We start from the raw sequence: 22896 nt of genomic DNA, 5'->3' as shown, positions 1-22896 counted from the left end.
TTTTACATATTCCAAACCTTGCCTGCTTGCACAATTTTTTCCTTCTACCTATCCCTCCAATATTAAAGCGACTATTCCAGGATGCCTTAATATGTAGCTTATAAGTCTGTCTCTTCTTTTAGCTATATGCTATATTTTTCCAAACGCTTCTTTCTTCATCTATTTGCCGCAACACCTATTCATTTGTCACTTTATCCAACCATCTGATTTTTAACATTCTCCTATAGCACCACATTTCAAAAGCTTCTAATCTTTTCTTCTCAGATACTCCGATCGTCCAAGTTTCACTTCCATATAAAGCGACACTCCGAACGTATACTTTCAAAAATGTTGTCCTGACATTTAAATTAATTTTTGATGTAAACTAATTATATTTCTAACTGAAGGCTCGTTTCTCCTGTGCTATTCAGCATTTTATATCGCTCCTGCTTCGTCCATGTTTAGTAATTCTACTTCCCAAATAAGAAAATTCTTCTACCTCCATAATCTTTTCTCCTTCTATTTTCACATTCAGTGGTCCATTTTTGTTATTTCTACTACATTTCATTACTTTCGTTTTGTTCTTGTTTATTTTCATGCGGTAGTTCTTGCGTTGGACTTCATCCATGCCATTCATTGTTTCTTCTAAATCCTTTTTACTCTCGGCTAGAATTACTATATCATCAGCAAATCGTAGCATCTTTATCTTTTCACCTTGTACTGTTACTCCGAATCTAAATTGTTCTATAACATCATTAACGGCTAGTTCTATGTAAAGATTAAAAAGTAACGGTGATAGGGAACATCCTTGTCGGACTCCCTTTCTTATTACGGCTTCTTTCTTATGTTCTTCAATTATTACTTTTGCTGTTTGGTTCCTGTACATATTAGCAATTGTTCTTCTATCTCTGTATTTGAACCCTAATTTTTTTTAAAATGCTGAACATTTTATTCCAGTCTACGTTATCGAATGCCTTTTCTAGGTCTATAAATGCCAAGTATGTTGGTTTGTTTTTCTTTAATCTTCCTTCTACTATTAATCTGAGGCCTAAAATTACTTCCTTTGTCTCTATACTTTTCCTGAAACCAGATTGGTCTTCTCCTAACACTTCTTCCAGTCCCCTCTCAATTCTTCTGTATAGAATTCTAGTTAAGATTTTTGATGCATGACTAGTTAAACTAATTGTTCTGTATTCTTATATATATATATATACCCATTTATAATAGAGTGAGTCAAAAGTATGAAAACCCCTCAAAAACTTTGAACTTTGAAACCGTTCCACATACTAGGGAATACTTTAACTTTCAGAATAAGGTATCGGTAAACTATTTTACCTTTTAACCAAAAACAGAATTCCAAACTCTTCTTGGGGGTTGGATCAGGGGTTGTAAAATATTTTAAATGGTAACATCCTTTGTGTAATACATAATTTTAAATGTATCATTAAGATAAGAAAATAGTATAAATAAAACGTTTGTATGTCTGTACCCAAAATGGCGGGGGGATAAAAATTGGATTTTGAAAATTACTAAATTCAGTAAGTTCAAATAATAAAATTAAATAAAAAGAAATTAAATTGAATTAAATAAAAATTTAATCTAATTTAATTAAGATTTACTTTAAAAGTTTAATTTACATTTTTAAAAATGAAAAAAAATTATTTTTTAACACAAAAAATTGATTTTGTTCCAATTTAATGAGTAAATAAATAAAAATATCATCACCTAATCATGGTGACCAACTGATCAAATTTTTATAATTTATTTATTTGCGATAACCGTTCCATAAATTATCGATGTAATTTTTTACAAAATCAAAACTTTTAGGACTTATGAACGTTACAGTATTCTATCTGGAACGGTTTGAAAGTTGCTGAGGGGTTTTCATACTTTTAACTCTCTCTTTATGTGTTTCTTCTACAAAATAAATTTTTCCTTGAAAATTTCAAAATGACATTAAAGTTTATTAATCATTAATATCTCCATAATATTAGTTTATCGAATAATGTTTAGATAAATTGTTAAGCCTTTTATTGCGAACAAAATTAATTTATCCAAATCTACTGGTTAAAAGCTAGGATATTAATGAAGTGGAACACAAAATTATGCGTGAAAACACGTATAGAATTGTCCAGACTGCATAATTTCCAGTCTGCAACCCTACAGAGAGGCTGGTAAGGTGAGACCCGATTTCGCACATATTTGTTTGTTTTTTTTTTAATATCGTTAAATAGATTTTATATTAACCTACGAGTTTTAATTGAAATATTTTCTTGTAAGGAAAATGTAAAACGAATTATTTACTTTTACATAAACTAACATTGCTGCATTTAGTTCCAGCAAGTGAAATATCACCAGAACTACTATAGAAATACATTTTTAAAATTATTTATTAAATCTTTTATCTAAAATTGATTTCCAAAATTATTTCCTATTCGTATTTCATAATTTATTTGATTGATTTTAAGTAAAGATAACAGTCATTAATATTTAAAAACCCAATGTTCTATTTGAAATAAAGGTCTGTCAAGGGGAAAGTTATGCAACCCATTACCAGATTTTTTCCTCATTTATTTACTCTACGAGAAAAATATAGACCAATTTAAAAATGAAATAAAATAAAACAAACAGAACATTTAAAACGGTGATATAAGTGCGACAAATGTAAAAAAAAAAAAACAACCATAAAGCTAAAAACGGATGGAATGGAATACATTTAGACAGGAAAACCAAATATTTGCATGCAAATGTGATTTTACCACATATGAAAGAATCAAGGAAAGATTGTTTCACTGGGTAGTTATGATGGAGAAGCTACTTTTAACTGAAATATTCGTCATCAGTTACTACTTACTTTATTAACAAAATTTGAATTTATAATATTTAGTACAACAGAAAAAGTCAGAATAATAAAAAAAATCCATGAAATATTACCATAAATGCTCTTTTTTTATTTAAGGCTTAAAATTAAACATTCAGAATAAAGAAAAATTTAATAAAAATACTATCCGTATATATATTAGCATTCCAGTCGCGGCTTTGCCCGCCCTATATTATTACTTGCGTTTCCCGTGTCACGGTCAATTTTTATTTTATTTTATGTTTTTTAGTCAAGTAACCAGAGGCAGGTAAAGCCAGTCGCGTCGTACATACAGTAACAATGTAACGGCTGTGTTGGAAGAGCCGCTGGGCCGTACACTATCGCATCCCTTAAAAAATCGAAATTCAAAAAACCCGAAAATGGTTTATAGATATTTATCTGAAGAGTATTTACAAGTCCAAATCTATATGATATTTTGTTTAGTATGGCTCAGAAATGGGAAAAATTTACAACAATCACTCAAAATTTTTTTCCCTTTCTTCATCTCTTTCAAAATCGAATTTCGAAAAAACGAGAAATTATCAAATGAAGATTACACACACCAAAAATCAAACTGATATCTTATTTTGTCACCGAGAAATTTAAAAAAAAGTCGGGTCTCAAAAAAAATTCAAAAATCCATTTTTACCCTTTAACTACGAATTTCCAAAAATTTAGAGCATGGTTTTTAGATGTTTACATGAAGATTACACACACAAGAATTCAAGTAAATATTATCATTTTTTATCGAGAAATTAAAAAAAAAATTAAATTTCATTGTTACACCATTTAACCCTTTAAACTCGGAATTTAAAAGAATCTTTTCTTAGTGTGCACTTACATCGTAGGAACAAAGTGTACACAAATTTTTAAAGATAAATCTTTAAAAATTTGCTGGGCATTGATTATTAATCAGTCACATGTTATTTTATATATCTATATAGGCAACATGAAATTAAAATCTGCATGGTTAAATAATAGCTAATATTTTTTTTATATTTAAAATATTACATTTTTAAAAATGAATTTATTTTAACGATTCATATGAAAAGCAGAAAGAGTATGTAAACTGAAAAAAGAAAAATCCAGTCACGATTTAAATAACAGAGTTTATTGCAAACTGACAATAATTAAGAGATGTGACCTTTAAAAGAAAAAAAAACCAATTTCCACAACACCATACCGCATATAGAGATACTAAAATCTATCTATACATGTAAACGACAGAGATAGAGAGACAGTGACAGAGAAAGAGAGAGAGTCACCACTGTCAAAACACGTAAAGAAACAGAAATTAATTTACACTCAGTGTGCGGAAAAAAGTGAGAGAGTAATATGCGTCAATCTCTATTGAAAATTAATTTAACACTGTGGAAAAGCGTAATAATTTTCACCCCAAAGTTAAAAAACTAAATAAATAAAACGCAAAATGTCATGAATTTGTTAATCTTATTATTTTATAAACCATCTCAAATCTAATGCAATATTAACTTGTGTAAAGTACTGCTAAAAACAGGAGGAATGATTTATTAGGAGTAAGTTTTTTAAGAGAAAAGATAGGAACCAAAATTGTAGAACAGTATAAGAACTGGCTCATAGCCTCCGTTTAAAAAAAGGAAGATAAAAACAATTTTAAATGAATTATTAATTTAAAAAAAAATATTTTAAAAAGACTAAGGTTCGTCCTCTGGGACTTATATGAGAAAACTAGAACAAAAAGCAAAGTAGTAATTTGAATATTATTTATCTATTTTATTATATAAAAAGGAAGAAGGTGTTTTTTGTTCGGGATAAACGAAAAAATTATCCAATCTATCGCTGCTAAATTTTTATCAATGTTTCTTGGCATAACTGAGAAGGTTTTTGGATAATATTCATCTCGAAAAAAAATATATATATATGCATGTAGTAGTGGAGGTTTACCGGTTGAAGCAGATACTTTAATAGAATTGAATTAATGAACTGTGAACAGGGTTTGAACTGAATGATTCGAAACAATCGACTGAATAATATTACATAATAATAGAATTTAATTTACATTAAATGAAGGAATCTATATTTATACTATTGAATAAAGAGGAAGAGGGTTTTTGTTTGTTCGAGATAAACAAAAAACTACCCGATCTTTAGCCTCGAAAAATGTTTAAAAAAAATGTATATATATATATATATATATATTAGTAGAAATTCCCCAGTAGAAGCACAAACTTTAATGAATTGTAAACTGTGAGGTTACTTACAGTTTACAAATCTATATGATATTTTGTTTAGTATGGCTCAGAAATGGGAAAAATTTCTAACCATCATTCAAAATATTTTTACCTTTCTTCATCTCTTTCAAGATCGAATTTCGAAAACTCGAGAAATTTGTTTTTAGATATTCAAATGAAGATTACATACACCAAAAATCAAACTGATATCTTATTTTGTCACCGAGAAATTAAAAAAATAGTTGGGTCTCAAAAAAAAATTCAATAATCCATTTTTACCCTTTAACTACGAATTTCAAAAAATTAGCTCACTAGCTCACTATACCTAGCTCATTATGTGAGCTATGTTTGAATTGATTGATTATCAATGATTGATTAAAATCAATTAATACATTTTTTAAGTTTCATTCCGAGTTTCAAGGGTTAAAATTGATTTTTGAATATTTTTTAAAACCCTGTTATTTTTTTAATTTCTCAAAAACTAATGAAGAAATCAATTTGATTTTTTTAATTGTAATCTTCATGTCAATAAAGCGATTTATAGATATTTGTGATTCGACCTTTAAAGGGGTTGAAGAAAGATAAAAAATTTTTTGAATAATGATTGTAAATTTTCCAATCCCGACTACAGTAAACGAGATATTCAGTACATTTGGGCTTGCAAATACTCTCTAGATATATATTTAAAAACCATTTTCGTGTTTTTTTTTAATTCCGATTTTTTTAAAGGGTGGGAGGGTATACGGCACTGTGGCTCAACCACCGCAGTCACTGCCACTGTTTCTGTATGTGCGACTGGCTGCACCTGCCACTGGTTACTTGACTAATAAACAAAATAAAAAGATTGACCGCTACGGGAATTGCAAGTAACCATATAACGCGGGCGATGCTGCGATGAGGAGCTAGTCATTTAGTATAACAAATTCTGTTAATGTTTAATAATCTTTCTAACTGCATTAAATAAATTTGCATTTTTAACAATTTTAATTTGATGTATTAAACATAATAAAAATGGCGAAATAAATAATCTTGATATTTCACCATCAAAAATTTTTATATGTATTAAAAAAATCACAAAAATCTTTTTTTTAAATTATTCAAGAAGACCCTCTTTTCGTTAATTTAATTTGGTTATAATATATATATTTTTTTAATTTGGTTTAATATTACTAACAATACGAGTAAATACCACAGATAAAGAAACATCATTGTTCCAACTTGCAGCATCATAACGAACCGCGCTTCTAACTTGCCTCGCACAAATTTAAATTGAGCGTAACTCAAGAACGACTCACCAATCATCATCAAGTTTTCCCATGCACAACTTCAGATTCACTACTACAGCATTTCTAAATTTCTATGAAACCACTAGTACAAAGAAATTAAAATCCCTAAAAAAATACTGAAGTAAAATAACGAACGCGCACACGTTTCTTCGAAAAGTCTGTAAAAATAATTTTTCCCGACATTTTAAATAGCTTAGATTGAACCAGTGAATTTCGTTTAATTTCTTCATTTCATGTAGGATGGGGTTGAACTCATGTTCTTTCTTACACAGTGGCCAGGATTAGAGTTACTGGGAAAAGATTCAGGAAAGTCGAGGATTTGTGGAAAGTATTCTAGTAAAACTATGCATGAATTAAGAAAACTGCATTATTTAAATTGGAATCAGAGAAATAATATTATTATCCTTGTAGAAAATTCCCATTTTGGATGATGAAATCTACTAATGGTGTGTAATAATAATAATTACAACAGCGAAGTATGGAAGACTTTTCTTACTTACTCTAATATATTCTAACAAAATTTTTTATCTAATCAAAACACTTTTCCTTATCGTAGTACAAAAATTAAAAAAAAATTTAAAACCAAACATAAAGAATCAATTAAGAGAAATATGTAAGACGATAAAGAAAGATATATCGAAAACTCTTTGATATATGAATAAAGGAAATAAACTCAATAATTAATTGTGATATTTAAGTTTGAAAAATTAAGTAAAAGTCTTAACTAAAATTAATAGGATTTTGAAGTGAAAAGACACTAAAAAATAATACATTGAAACGTATTACTCCCGTGGGAAGATAACAAAGAACTGAATCATAGTCTCTTTCTTTCACCAGTACAAAAAATTGAAATCCCTAAAAAAATACTTAAGTAAAATAATACGCGCACTCAAACACACACAGAAATAATTAATATGTAAAATATTTGATAAGAATCTGTTGTTTAATCTTAGTAGGAGATATTTATCAAAACAAAAAAAGTGATTCCATCCTGATAACGCGTCATTTAGAGAAAAACAATATAAAAGTTTCAAGCTGTTAATTTAAAATAATAAAAAGGTAAAAAAAAAAATTATTATAGATAGTATTGTTTTGAAATGGGGTTTTTTATGATTTTTTTTTCTCAAAAAGGATTAAATTGTATTATTTACAGATTATATTTCCATTGGTTTAATATTTTTTACAATAAAAAAAATAAATAAAATCCACCCTAAGGCCTGAAAAAATAAATGTAAATAAATATTTTCTATCATATATCTATTTAATTTGATTCAATCAAAAGAAAGCCAAGATATTAATCTATTTCCCTAAACACATCACGTAATTAAAAAAATTAATGATAATAGGTTATGCTGTTATGGAGATATCAATTACAAAAAAAATGTTAAAACTAGCTTTATTCTTTTTAGTCATACTTTAATTAAATTAATATCATACATTGCATGAGTTTAATTAATAGGTTAATTTGCATTTCAAAAGATAATATCATATATTCAAATTTCTAATACATTTATAAGACATCAAACAAATTTACAAAATCACGAAATAGAGAAGTTTTTGATTAATGAAATACAATTGTAAATTAACAAAACTTTTTTTGTCGCTTATATACATTTTACAAATTTACCCCCGTACGGGGGGACGATTGCAAAAGTAATGGTGGAATATTGTACTGTCACTCGACCTTAGTAACTGTACAAAATTTCATCAGTCGGCAATGTCAGGAAGTATGTAAATTTAAGGATGCAAGATTTGAGGACATACATGAAAAACATTGTGAGTTAAAGAAAAGCAAGTTATTACACACCATCAGTCAAACATATACAAGAATACATATATAGATTGATTTGGTAATTAACATTTCAGTTTTTTTGACTCGGAGTAACCAATAAGTTGAAAGGTAACAATAAATTAAACGCATATCCTTACCGGAATACAAAAACGTTCAAAGAAGAAGTTACCACTTATCATCAACATAATCATCCAATATGGACTGTGATTTTATTTAACCTGTACCAGCATCTGACCGCTCTTTTGGTTTTTCTACGTGTCTTCTTACATAGATTCTACGAAATGATATGCGTAATAAACAATCACATAATTTGTTAAGATAATTCTGCAACTTGCGATAATTCTTGCAGTATATTTACTGTAATCCTTATGTCATCTTTCCAGAATCAAATCATTAATGTACATTATCTAACCCATTCGTTCACAAAGTGGGCGATAACGGTCAACTTGTCGACGCTGGACCCTTCAGAGAGGCGGTAGAAGGCCCACAGAAAATTGGGGGCGTTCAGGCGGTCAAGTAAGACGATGGTTGATTAAAAAAAAGGCAAAATTATGTTTTGCTATTATTTAAAACTAAAATTAAATATCTCTTACACTAGTACACAAAATTAAAGGGACACCAATATTTTATGATAAAAAATTATTGTATTCAAACTATTTTAAGTTTGCAAGCAAGAGGCTTCGAGAGACGAATAAAAAAAAAATTAAAGCTTGAATACTCTACTTTTTGAAAGTATACTTCAGATTTCAATTATAATAAAAATACTTCCAAATATCATTAAATATGCGTTTTAATTGCTCTCATTTAAATGTAACCTTCAACTCAGAAATAGGAAATGCCACGTTTAAAAACAATAATTGCAATTGCTGCTTTTAAGAGCGCATCTTAAAAACAGCAATTGCAATTACTATTTTTAACAGAGGGTAAGTAAAAATTTTGGGGAGAGCTAGAAAATTTTTGATCCTCAATGTGGGCGAAAAATTTTTTTTAGAATCAAATCTCTCACCAAACGGTGAAATTCTATCGCTTTTTAACCAGATTACGCCACTTGTACTATTTCAGCAACACTTATTATTTTTTCATCGCTGCAGGTTATTGGTAATAAAACTTAGCGTTTTACAATTTCAAATAAGCTTCTTATCAGATCTTTTTAATCTTGAAATTTTATATAGTATGGAAATACAGACTGCATTAAAACTGCTTTGTTTCTCATCAACCCCACATTTCTACACGATCCACATTTTACACCTTATCTACTAAAAATACTGACGTGTTCTAGCATTTTGACTATTATTACATTTTTTAAAATGATCAAATCACTTTAATTTTAAAGTAATGAATTTCGATTGCTAAGAATTCTAAGGATTTTCATATCAATATTATTCTGATTGTAATATGTATAAACTGCATATTGCAAACTATTTCAGTTGAAAAAAGATTGAGGATTAAACCTCAAAATATAATCCTGCATGTCTGGAAGCAGTAAAATCCTCAGTACTCATTATAGAACGGCAAGAAGAATTTATACTCGCTGAAATTTATATGAAATAGTCACTAGTTTATATTATTAAAAACTATCCAAAAATTTAGATAAAAAAAAGGTGTTAAGATCCCTGAAGTGGAATCTTGTACGAAAGTCACGATTAATTTTATTAGTGATCCTACTTTGCCAGTAAACTAAGCCAGTAGTACCAATTTTGCCAATAGTAACTTTACGTAAATTTTATCATATAAGTGTAAAAAACTTGTTTAATGTCAGTTCTTATAATAATTCAGTAAGATTAAATTGAAGGTTTTTCTCTAAATAGTTCATTAAAAATTAAAGTTAATTCTCGGTAAAATATAAATTAATATTGAAACAGTGTTTCTAGAAACAGTAAAGATTGTTTAAAACAGCAGAATAAGAGATAGGATTAAAGGAGAACAATTTTGTGTTCATTGCAAAATAGTAAAGAAAGGAAGGAGTTAAGCGTGTTCACTAAAGGTATTTGATTTATTCTAGTGTTATAAAACAAAGAAAAAGACAGAAGCGCAAGGATTGTAAGAACAGACTGAAAAGGATTTAGAGAGATAGAGAGAGAGAGAGAGAGAGATAGAGAGAGAGAGAGAGAGAGAGAGAGAGAGAGAGAGAGAGAGAGAGAGAGAGAGAGAGAGAGAGCGAGAGAGAACAGTAAGAAGGAACGATAAAAGAAAAAAGTGTACTATACTGACAGATGGTCTTGCCGCTTGAAGGCCTTGCCGCACATGGTGCAGACGTACTTTCTTTCGTCACTGTGTGTCAGCTTGTGCTTCGCAAGAGCAGATGCATTGCCGAATACTTTTCCACACACCTAAACATAAGAATCAAATAAAAAAGCAAAATCAGTGATGTCGTTTATAAAACAACAGACTAGTATGAATACAAATTTATCTAAAATCTGTGAATTTGAAATAGCCTACTCAACAGCTTTCAGCTTTACGTGTCATAAAAATAAACAGAAATAAAAAAAAAATATATATATAAAATTTGTTCAATTTTTCATCTGTTTTAATAACTTTCATGTACTAATGTTACATAAATTAATTGTTTATCTCATACCAAAATATGAATATTCTACAAATAACATGATTTCAATAGTAAATATGATTATATTCTTAAATGAAATTTAAAGTTGATTAAGTTCATAAAACTAGAGAGTTTGTTCGTAATTTGAATAAAAATATAATATAAAATCAGGCAAATTATCACACGGTTCTTCAGTTACTTGTACTCGAACTAGTAGACTACCGCTAACCAGAAAGCAAAGTAAAATAACAATATTAACTTATACGAATTTCGTAACATTATTTATACTGCTTTTCTTTAACCTGAAATTATTTTCTAAAACTGTATCTCCAGAGAATAAATCTTAAAATGATCTTTTTATGTAGGAGAGGGACGTTCCTTCATAAATGCCTGCCTATACATTGATATATACGAGGGTAAGTCAATTATTATCCGCAATTTAGTTATTTTTGTTTATGTTGTTAGTACTGTCGTATTGCGTAGATGACGCATGCGTGGTTTAATTGTTGTTATGTCTGTGCAGGTTTGATGCTGCTAGGTCAGTTCCATTATCGCTGCCCTGCCGTTAACCATGGCTGCTGCGCTTTCTGTTTGCACCAAAGAAGAGCAACGTTCAGTGATCAGTTTTTTGTGGCCGGAAGGTGTATCAGGGGCCGAAATTTATCGAAGACTTTCGGTACAGTGCGACAACAGCGTGTTCCCGCAACGGAGTGTCTACGAATGACTGAAAAATTCAAAAATGGTCGCACAAGTGTTACGCACGACGAAGGAGCCGGACAACCGTTTACCGCCACAAATGAGGAAAACATTGAGTGTACACGTGACATGGTTTTCTTAGACAGACGAGTAACTATTGATGAAGTGGCACATAGTCTGCAAATTAGTCACGGTTCTGCCTACGAAATCATCCACAACAGACTTGGGTTTCATAAAGTCTGTGCAAGATGGCTCCCAAAACAACTCGCACAGTTGCATAAACAAACGCGCTTGGACATCTGTCAAAAACATTTGGATCGCTATGGTAACGAACTGGATATCTTTTTAGATAGAATCATCACTGGTGACGAAACACAGATCCGGAGAGCCGGAGAGTAAACGTCAGAGTATGGAATCGAAACATCCAAATTCGCCCTCCAAAAAAATGTTCAAGACCCAACCATCCGTAGGAAAACTGATGCTTAAGGTGTTTTCGGATTCACATGGCCCAGTACTGGAACATTATGAGGAAAGAGGCACGACAATAAACAGTGCGCGTTACAGTGAGATGTTTACTGTCAAGCTTCAGCCTACAATTCGAAGCAAACGCCAAGGACTGCTGTCGAAAGGTGTTGTGTTGCTGCACGACAATGTTCGTCCACATACTGCTGCCCACACTGCTGAAACGTACCAGAAACTCAACTTTGAAATACTGGCTCATCTTCCGTATAGTCCTGATCTTGCCCCTTCTTACTACCACTTGTTTGGTTCACTCGAAGAGGCATTAAGGGGCCGTCGATTTATCTCGGACGAAACAGTGACAGAGCGGTGCATTCCTGGCTCGCAGTTCAACCGAAAACCTTCTTTTATGAGGGCATCAGGAAGCTTGTGCAACGATGGAACTAGTGCGTTGAAATGCAAGGGGACTATGTTGAAAAATGATGTACATGTAAGTTTTCTATTTGTATTGCAATAAAATTTATAACTACATTGCGGATAATAATTGATTTACTCTCGTATATGTATAAATATTTATATAGCCTATGAAATTTCCGATAACTTAAGGATTCCAACGCGGGTTCATTATACATCCAAATCCATTGAGCTGCTAGAGTGGAAAACGTAAATACATACATACATACACCCTAAATAAATTACACTCCTTTTTTGGTAATCGTCTTCACAGAAATTGAAAACAAAATTATTTATTTTCTTTGTCAAAGGCTAAATACGAATTAATTTCCCTAATTTCTTTGTTTAGTAATGTGACAAAAATATTCCTTAGTCTCATATTCATAAAGTTTTGTGTTAAAAAACTTTGAACTCGATCATCAAGGTTTATATGTACTGTACTTGCCTGGGCCGGATAAATCATAAACTAATTTAATTTATTTTTCTTTAAATTTGAATATGATATTGCCCTCGCATTACTTTTACATTTTTCAACTTCAGTCGTTATTCGCTTAATTTATATGTAACCGATTTAAATGCAACCTATTTATTTCGAGTAGATGATTTTTCAACTTTAAAACCATGTTGTACATTAAAAGAGATTAATAGATGTTATGAGTGAGTTTCGTGTTTTTATTTAAAACGCGTTAAAAGTTAAACAAGTAAGCGCAGTAGGCGATGGCGGTATATGACATCACTGTAACATACAGAGGAGTCACGGCTTCCTGGCCATTAATAACGTACGGAGTCGCTTTCCTGGAGTCCTTGAGAGGGTGACAAGCACAAGGGGACATAAAGAGGAAAGAGAGGGGTACAGTGCGACACTTTATTATTCATTTGCAGACAGTCATGAATTATGAACTAAACGGAATACCCACGCCCCCGCCAACAGTAAAATTCTCCATGTTGCCTCTTACATTCACCGCTGTAGGCTTCACAACTATAGTAGCTACGTCTTCTTTAGCACGCTAAGAAACCTCTATATTCAACTACAACGACAACAATAACAAAACAACAAGCTGTCTTTCCGAGTGCTGCAACGTCTAGAGACGTTCTTATAGCTATCGCTGCTTTTTACCCATTCTTTATTTGTCATAAATTTCCGCTTTCTAACACTACTGCCATAAATTTGGCAGTTTTAAGCCTACCTAATTTAAGAAATAATAAAAGAGGGAGCGTACTCTACTATAAATTTAACGATGAAAAGATTTTCCGTCTTTACTGCAACGTGTGTATAAGAAAAATAATACAGCTATATATATTTATGTATACATAGGCTATGACTAAAATGAAGCTTAAGTAATGCGAGTAAAATTTTAAGAAAATATTCATAAGCAAGCTAACTTTCATTCATACATATGTTTTTCTACGCAAATAATCTTTTCGCGTAACACTGGTATATGATAAAATACCAGTGTTTTTAGTACATTCGTACTAAAAATATTGTTCAAATTATGCTCTGTGATTTTTATATATGTAAATTTAAAAAAAAAATTAAACTACATACTAAGAAGAACTTGTATTTCTAGCGACCAAAACAGAATAACGTTTTAGGTTTGATCCATTTAAATTACTAATCGGATGTAACGTAAAACAATAGAATAAGGTGAAAAAGATTTCTAGAAGGTGAAGGGTAGTATTCAATTCAGTCTTTAAAAAATTATGTAATTTAATACCTGTGTAAAATTTTAGCATTAAACAAATTAAAATATAAAAAGATTCCGTTTATTATGAGTGATTAGACTCTATTTAATTAAAAAAAAAAAATATTCTGCCGGTAAAATTATTGGTGTAACTAATCTACACTAATCAAAATGCAAAAAATCTATGGTTTATGCTCTTTACGAGTTTTTGAAAATGGCGTTATTATGTAATTATTAAATAACTAACCAAAATTTCGTTTTCAATTTTCTTATTTCCTTGTACGAAGTAAAGAAAGTATTGTGAACGCGAAAAATTTCGGTTTCTTGGTTTCAACGGAAATATCCATTTTGACCATCTCCGAGTCCATTTTGACTAGTTTCAGCGTGACGTCTATACGTACGTATGTATGTATGTATGTATGTATGTATCTCGCATAACTCAAAAACGATTAACCGTAGGATGTTGAAATTTTGGGTTTAGGAATGTTGTAACATCTAGTAGTGCACCTCCCCTTTTGATTGCAATCGACTGAACCAAAATTGTCCAATAAAGCCTAAAATCCAAAACGTTTTCGATTTTGTACTTTTTCTTAACTGCAGTAATAAGTCCTCATTGAAAGCTTTTCAATGAAAAGCTTAAGTAGTACTTATATCATAAGTAGTACTTATTTTCATTGATTTCAGAGTTATAGCCAAATAAAATTTCAATAAATGAAATATTTGGATTTTAGGGAAAGGCACATCGGTTCGAAACAGACTTCATTTACGACTTTTTTACAATTTAAATGTATTGATTTATTAATAATTATTCACCTCCGATTGAAAAAAAGATGAAAAAAAATCAGAAGTTATTAGCGAAACAAATTTTATGTATTTTTAAAAATGTTTATATGTAATTTAAAAGGCGTACAAGGAAGTCCTGTGGTGTTCACATCAGATTTGGTGAAACATCTGATTATTATTTAATATTAATTGAAAATTATAATTTAGAATCGTATTATTTTTATTTATGCATTTGTTTCACCTGATGATGAATATCGCTATAAAATTTAGTAACCTTGTCCTAACCAAAATGTCTAACCATTTGTCCTAGTCCTGTTCGTTTTATTTTCATTTTGTTGATGGTTACATCATAATAATTTAAAAACCATAGTATTAGATACATATAACACTTACTTTTATTTAAAGAGTAATAAACGGAATTTTATTCTACCTAATATTTCAGGTGAGATGGTTGAATTAATAATTGTATAAACATCTGATGTTAATAAAAACTATTATTTTAGTAATCGTGTAACTGTTCACTTTTATTCAAGAATTGGAGAATCGTATCTCACTTTCAAATGAAATAAGTTCTATGAAGTGCAGCAAAAATGTGTAAATGTAATTTAATAGCCATACAAGGAAGTCATGTGGTGTCACTTCAGATATTTGACAAAATGATCAGAATTATTGTTTTTATTAAAATAATCAATTTTAAAAAAAATGAATATTATAATGTAATGTGGTTTTTATAATAAGCAAATAATATCTCTAAGAATTATAACAAGTAAAAATTAATAAAAATTTGGACGCTGAGAATTGGTTTGCTAATAATAATTATTATAAAATGCATAATGATGTTTAAAAAAAATGTAGTGTAATATTTTTCTCAAATCTTTGTGGTATTTAAAATAAAACATTCTCTTATTTGGATAGCAGCCGTAAAACGCGAAAATGCATTAAAATACTTGAAAATTACGACACGAAACAAATAAAGTCTATCGATTCGGATAATGACGGTTGCTTAATGGAGTTTTACAGAGTTCAAATAAAATTGTGGAATACATTAGCATAACTTTATCCTTCACTGTATATACATATAAATATCAAATTCACTTTTATTTAATGTTATAGATACTAAACTCTGAAATCAGAAAATTAAAACTTTAGGATATAAAGATTCGCTCAAAAGGACTGTCTTTTTCAACTTTTTTTACATTGGAAACGAAAATGGAGTCCAATTTCTAAAATAAAAAAATATATATATAAAAGCAATCACATTAACTTTATCTAATCTTCAAACTAGTTGAAATAATACGGGCTAAAATAATAACGGGAGCGGGCAAGAGGTACTAACGTACTTAAAACGTTTATTTAAAAAAAAGGAATCGTTGGCAAGGCGTGAAAAGCGGATCCCAATTTGCTGGTGTGCATAAATATATATTATCTTAACGGGTTATTGTGTGCTGGATAAAGGATATACTAAAGGAGTATACATATTGCACAGGTGCAATTTTTTACTTCGCAATTGTACACACTACCAGCTTCTGAATCACTAAGTTATATATTGATAACGGTTCAACAGTACCAAATGTTTTCAATCGGTTACATAGTATGCTGTCGACAATTTGGGTCGGTCGTATAACAAAAAATACTTTAATTTATCTAATGGAAGAAATATGCGCATAAAAACATTTTTTTTTTTTTGGTAGGATAAGACATTTCAGATACTGCGCAGTTCTGTGAGTGATCAAAGTGAGGTATAATTTGCCTTTGTTTTAGAAGGAGCGTCTTAATGCAATAAACAGCAATAATAATTAAATTTTTACCGCAGTTTACACTACATTAAAATTTTTTAAATTATATATATATATATATATATATATCTTTTTTTTTAAATTTCTACAAATTAAAGTGAAATCAAAATTTAAAAAAATTAGAACGCACAAATAAAATTGGGCTTTAACCTGCTTAAAAAAAACGGAATGGTTATGAAACAAAAAAATAAAACTTAACAACCCAAATCTCAAAAGAAGAAACAATTAAAACAATTTAAATATATAGAGAAATTGATAACACAAAATGTGTTAGAAAAAACAGGAGATGAAAGCTAGCAAGGAAGATTGAAATAGCATATAATTTCACAAAGGATTTAACAATAAATCCTTTCCAAAAATACAAACAAAACTGAGACTTACAAGACAGTAATACTTCCAAAAAGCTCTGTATAAGGCAGAGAGTTTACAAAAATATTCAGAAAAAAATTAACGGCTCAAAATACGAAAATACTATTCATAAATTTAAAAAAAAAATAGAGAAAATTTATAAACATTTGGGGAAAAGTGAAATGAAATGAGGGAAAGATTATAAGTTTATGAATATCTACATAGAATGAACGAGAGAAGATTAACTAAAATCTCTGAAAAAAAATAAACAGGTTCAGAGAAGAAGTAAATATTGGATTTGAAAATATTCAACAAATTAAAAAGTAGAATTCTAAACAAACTTTCAGAAAATGGATAGATTTCTGAAAATCCAGAAGAGCAGAAAAAAGAAAAATCGTAAATGAAGTGATGAAATGAATAAAAAGATGAGTGAAAAAATGAACAGTTATTGCAAAAGAAAAAAGTCTGAGCTACGTAAACATGATTCTTAGAGATCAGATAGAAAGAAAAAAAAAAAAAAATTCATTGTAACGAAAAAAAAATTAAAAACTCTCCTGCAAAAATAATATTTTATGAAATAATAATAATTTTCTTTCCTAAAATAATATAAAATTTTAAGATACGTTTTATCACTTTACTCTATAATTTTTTTAAGTGCATGTCAATAAATAAATGTTAAAAGAAGTGCAATCATGTTGAAAATTGTTAAAAATTTTTCTTTATATAGTAAAGATTTATTTGTTGAGTAACATGTTTCATTATTATTTTTATTTTGACTTAAAACTACCTTTTTCTGCACTCTCTCTCTTTAATTTTCCCTCTCTCTTTCACACTTATTTACTGTAACTAATATTTTCTGCTTTTTCAACTACTTTTTATCCTAGGCTGGTGATTCCTGTTAGGGTCTTTGAACAAAGCCGAAACGATTGTCTATTAGCGAACATTCTCTAGCCGTGAATTCAAGTCATGCTGATCTACAGACACAATTACGCTAATATTTGATTCATGTGTTTTAATATTTATACTTCAATGTACCATTAAAATTATATTAAATTTGTGAAATTAAGAAGAAATCTCAAACACTTTTTGCGTATTTAATCCAAAATCAAATAATTTAGAAACTTGTGTGCTGATTACGAAAACAGCTGATAGAACAGCTTACAAAGAAATAAATTTAAAATTATGTGAATATGTGGTGACGGTTAAATATTGTTTGTTATATATATATATATATATATATATATATATATATATATATATATATATATTCAAGAAATCGTAATAGCATTTTTTAGAAGAGAAGCGCGGATGATCTGTACGAAAACACCTGGACAAACGTACGTGTTTTTCATACGCAAAAACTGAAGTTGGTAAATTTAGATGTTAATAACTTTTTAAATACAATATATAAAACTAAAAAAAAAAAAATTCATTACGCGCAATTAATATTATTAATTCTATTAATGATTATTAGTAAAACATTTTATATAGTACTTTACTTTTCTTTTTTTTTTGTCTTCAGTCATTTGACTGGTTTGATGCAGCTCTCCAAGATTCCCTATCTAGTGCTAGTCGTTTCATTTCAGTATACCCTCTACATCCTACATCCCTAACAATTTGTTTTACATATACCAAACGTGGCCTGCCTACACATATTTACATATAGTACATATTTACAAAATATGTCTGAGGTTAGATCCACAAAATTAAATCAGATTACCACAATTTATGGTTGAAGATAATTTATATTAAGTATAGACACCGAGGTAAGTACTGGTACCTCATTAAACAGCCGATCGGTTCATGCTGATAATATTACATTAAAACGCTTTTACCTAATTAATACGGAAGAGAATCAATTAATGTTACTGGGCAACTTGGAACAGTAAGTTATAAATCGTCAATTGATATACACATGCGAATATCTTTTTAAGAGAGTAATAATTTGTACTGAGTTATGAATAATCTAATCTATAAAGACGGATAAACTCACTTTGATAAAATCACGTGAAACCTATTAAATAATTACTCGCACTCAATAAAAAGTGGTTAAATTTACAATATTTCGTGATACTGTAGATTCATAGTATACTGTATATACTATGAATCTAAACTTCATTCTAATCTAAACTTACTCCCAAATTTAATTCAGACACAAACAATATAAAAAAAATTCCAGAAGTGCATTATTATTCCCTCAAAACTCATTTTGCAGCCTAGACTCTTAATTAGTTAACGGCTCAACTAGTACTGTCAGATTTTCTACGTAATTTCGTTACATGTTTTGTTAAATTAAAAAGGGCCATAGAATTAGCCACCTATCAAATACATTTTAGTCAGTCATCATTCTTCAACAATAAGGAAAATATGCATTATAACTAAAATGATAAAACTATAATCGAGACAACATCAATTAGATCAATCAGTGTTCAATTAGATCTATTAACTTATTTAACATTTCAACATAGATAAATAAGTTTCGTAAAAGGTATTTTTTTAAAAATAGAATACCGAAAAAAAAGAGCGATTAAAGAAATATAGATCACGTTAAGAGGAAAAGGACAAAAAGTGTGTAGAGAAATGAGATGAGATATAATCGTAAAAGAAGAAAAAAAAAATAAAATGGAATGATAGAAACTGTGATTGTGAGTAATTAGAATGGCAGCGAAGCGCAATTAAAATTAGTGCAGATAAATTCCGAAGGGTTTGGCAGGGCGTACTTGGACCGGCTCCAGAGGCTAGTAAACAGGACAGGGCACTACCCCTTCCACTTACTTTGCCAATAGATTCAATTATATTAATACTGTTAGTATATAGTACCTTTAGAATACAGCAATGTATATCGTTCTTCACTCACTGACTCATATGCGAGGAAAATGCAAAAACAAACACTACATAGAGTTTACGTAATAGAAATACTCAATTCTAACGATTCTGTATTCAGTAAGTAACAAAACAATAATAGACTGCGCTATAAATTACAATAATATTTAACTAAAACGAAAACTGAAGTTCACTACTTTAGAAAACGGTTAAATTAATGAATTTAAATTAATGCAGATGACAATTTCAAAGTGTTCTTAAAACGTCTGTTAACTTCAACACAAGCTGTTACATCGACTGACAATAAAATAACAAACTGGTTAGCGTACCGACAAGTTATTTATTCAATAAAAACAGATATAAATATATTTTACGTAATAATGGAATATATTAAGCACCTAGATAAAACACCATCGACCTATCAATATACGTCTACGATGAGAATCGTTTACGTTTGGTACGAATGTAAAAAAAAACAAAATACACAAAATAGGTTAAATATATGGAATTGTAGTGCATCAGTGACTATATATTCGTAGTTCACCCGCTAAGTTTTTCTAGAAGTAATTACATTTATTTATTTAGAAAGTTAATGAATGGTCTTATAATAAATTTTTAAAATTTTCTATCAACTTTTATGTGGAAGATTTAATTCACTAGCAACCTTAAAATCAATAATTATGCAAATTACCTAGTTAGACATAACACGGGTTAAATATGGTAAAGCTTTCAGTTATCGCGCGTAAACAATAATTTCAATAAAAAAACCAAAAAAAAAAAACAGTAGGATTATGATATACAAACCGACATAACGACTAGTAAAAAAATTTTTCAGGGTAACCTACGCTTACCCTAAATCTCATCAAATTAATTATAAATTACACTGACGGTTTGAATATATTAATCTATCGCTCAAGTAGTTAACCGTTTGTCTCGCTTCACATTCTTCGATAATTTTATAAAACTACTAATGTAAAGATAGAATAGATAGAAATTTTCTAATTCCTTTGATGAAAAAACTTTTTTTGGTCAAATTACGAATAAATCTCATTGAGGATATCAGGGTACCTTAACGATTTAAATATTTGTAACTTAGTCCATTCTTTAATGGTTGATTGCAATCAAAAGGGGAGGTGAACAACTAGATACTACAACCGTCTTAAATTCAAAATTCGAACATCCTACGGTTAATCGTTTTTGAATTATGCGAGATACATAGACACGTACATACATACAAGTTCGTACAGACGTCACGCCGAAACTAGTCAAAATGGATTGAAGGATGGTCAAAATGGATATTTCCGCTGAAATCTGAAAACCGAAGTATTTCTTCATCACAATATTTCCTTTACCACGTACAAGGAAGTAAAAAAGATACATCATAATTGCTAATAATAAAAATTTGATTTGGACAACACATGACTTTCTTGAGCGTCTATTAAATTACATATATACATTTTTTTTAAAATGAAAAGTACATAAAATTTTATTTCATTAACTTCTGATATTTTTTCATATTTTTTTTATTGAATTATTATTTATCTTAAATTTTTTTTACAATCAGAGGTTAATAATTATTAATAAACCAATATATTTAAAGTAAAAAAAAAAATGTTAAAAAAAAGGAGATGAAGTCTGATTCAAAACGATGTAAGATCCCTTCTAAGATCCAAATATTTCATTAATTAAAACTTTATTTGGTTATAACTCTAGAACCAGCAAAAATAAGTACCGCTTATGATATACTGTTGAAAAGCTCTCAATGGGGGCTTATTACTGCAGTTAAGAAAAAGTCAAAAATTCAAATATTTTTGATTTTGGGCTTTTTAGGACACTTTTGGTTCAGTCGATTACAATCAGATGGGGAGGTGCACAACTAGATGTTGCAACAGTCCTAAATTCAAAATTTCAACATCCTTTTTTTAAATTATGCGGGTTACATACGTACGTACAGACGTCACGCCGAAACTAGTCAAAATGGATTTAGGATGGTCAAAATGGATATTTCCGTTGAAATCTCAAAACCGAAATTTTTCGGGATCATAATACTTTCTTTACTTCAAACAAAGAAGAAAAAAATATTATAAAATATTAAATATTAAAAATAATATTTTAACGGAAGAAAAACAAAAGGAATTACAGGAATTAATTGTAATTATAATTTCCTTTGAATATTCTTGTATCTTAATCGTGAAGAGTATCTTTAGTCAGTATCTCTAGTATTTATAAATTCACTTTTTCATTTCCCTGGGGAAATAAAAGGATTTTTGTTATACTAAGGGTTTACGCAATCTTACGATCCATTTAAATAGCACGAAAATATAATAATAAAAACTTCTATAGATAATTTTAAGCCAGGCGTAGTTTATTTGGGTTTTTTCCTAATGTATGATATATAATACTACTTACAAAATAACAAGATATTCTGGAACAAACTATTTTGGAATTGTCCTTGACATGTAACAGTTAACTGAGTTTACACTGCCAAAAAACTAGTAAAAAAAAAGAAAAAAATTGACTGTTGTTAAAGAATCACAACTAAACCATGTTTTTGTGTATAGTATCCCTTGTGTAATAAGAAAACGTAGCATAAAGCAAAAAGACCATGAAACATACAACATAATGTACTATAGAAATTAAGTAGTAGTGGGTGTTTTGGAAGCTTTTCAAAAAGACACTTTTTCGACAGGTGACATAAACGTGTAAAGAACATGTTTAAAATAAACAAAATATAACGAATATAACTTCTTTGTCTTCTTTATTTATATTTAAATGACACAAACCTGACTTAGACAGTTTTAATAATGGGACATATAATTTTACTAAGTATTAAGATTAAAAAATTAAGTCCAGCTTTAAAAATCCATTTTATTCATAAAAACACAGTACTGTAAATACATTAAAATAATTAACGTTTAGATTATCAAAAATTCTAAAATTACCAATTACGATGCAAATATTTATAACGTAATTTTTAAATTTTTTCTATAAAAGTAAATAATATAAAATTTTATTTTAAAAAAAGAAACTGAAATAACAGTAAATATAAAAAGGACGATGACAATAGGCAATGTAAATGTTGGTGATGTCGGTAGAATTTACTTATGGAGCAATTATTGTACTTAGTAATTATAGTTTAGTGACTGACTTCTGTGGTTAAGTACTAATATGTTTCTTTGTCCCA

At 29.2% G+C, this 22896-nt stretch overlaps 1 protein-coding gene across 3 annotated transcripts in view; it reads right to left on the bottom strand.

The window, feature by feature from the left end:
• The window catches only part of LOC142325068 (uncharacterized), a 968357-nt gene that overhangs the window by 231317 nt on the left and 714144 nt on the right, over positions 1 to 22896 (bottom strand). For all 3 annotated transcript variants that reach the window (XM_075366386.1, XM_075366387.1, XM_075366389.1), the window contains exon 6: positions 10339 to 10457. In XM_075366386.1, coding sequence (XP_075222501.1) covers positions 10339 to 10457 — 119 coding nt within the window. The remainder of the gene's footprint in view (positions 1 to 10338; positions 10458 to 22896) is intronic.

The sequence above is a fragment of the Lycorma delicatula genome, chromosome 5, assembly GCF_047948215.1.
Source record: "Lycorma delicatula isolate Av1 chromosome 5, ASM4794821v1, whole genome shotgun sequence".
Classification (NCBI taxonomy): domain Eukaryota; kingdom Metazoa; phylum Arthropoda; class Insecta; order Hemiptera; family Fulgoridae; genus Lycorma; species Lycorma delicatula.
Note: the sequence above shows the minus strand (reverse complement) of the source record. Positions and strands in the feature narration are given on the sequence as shown.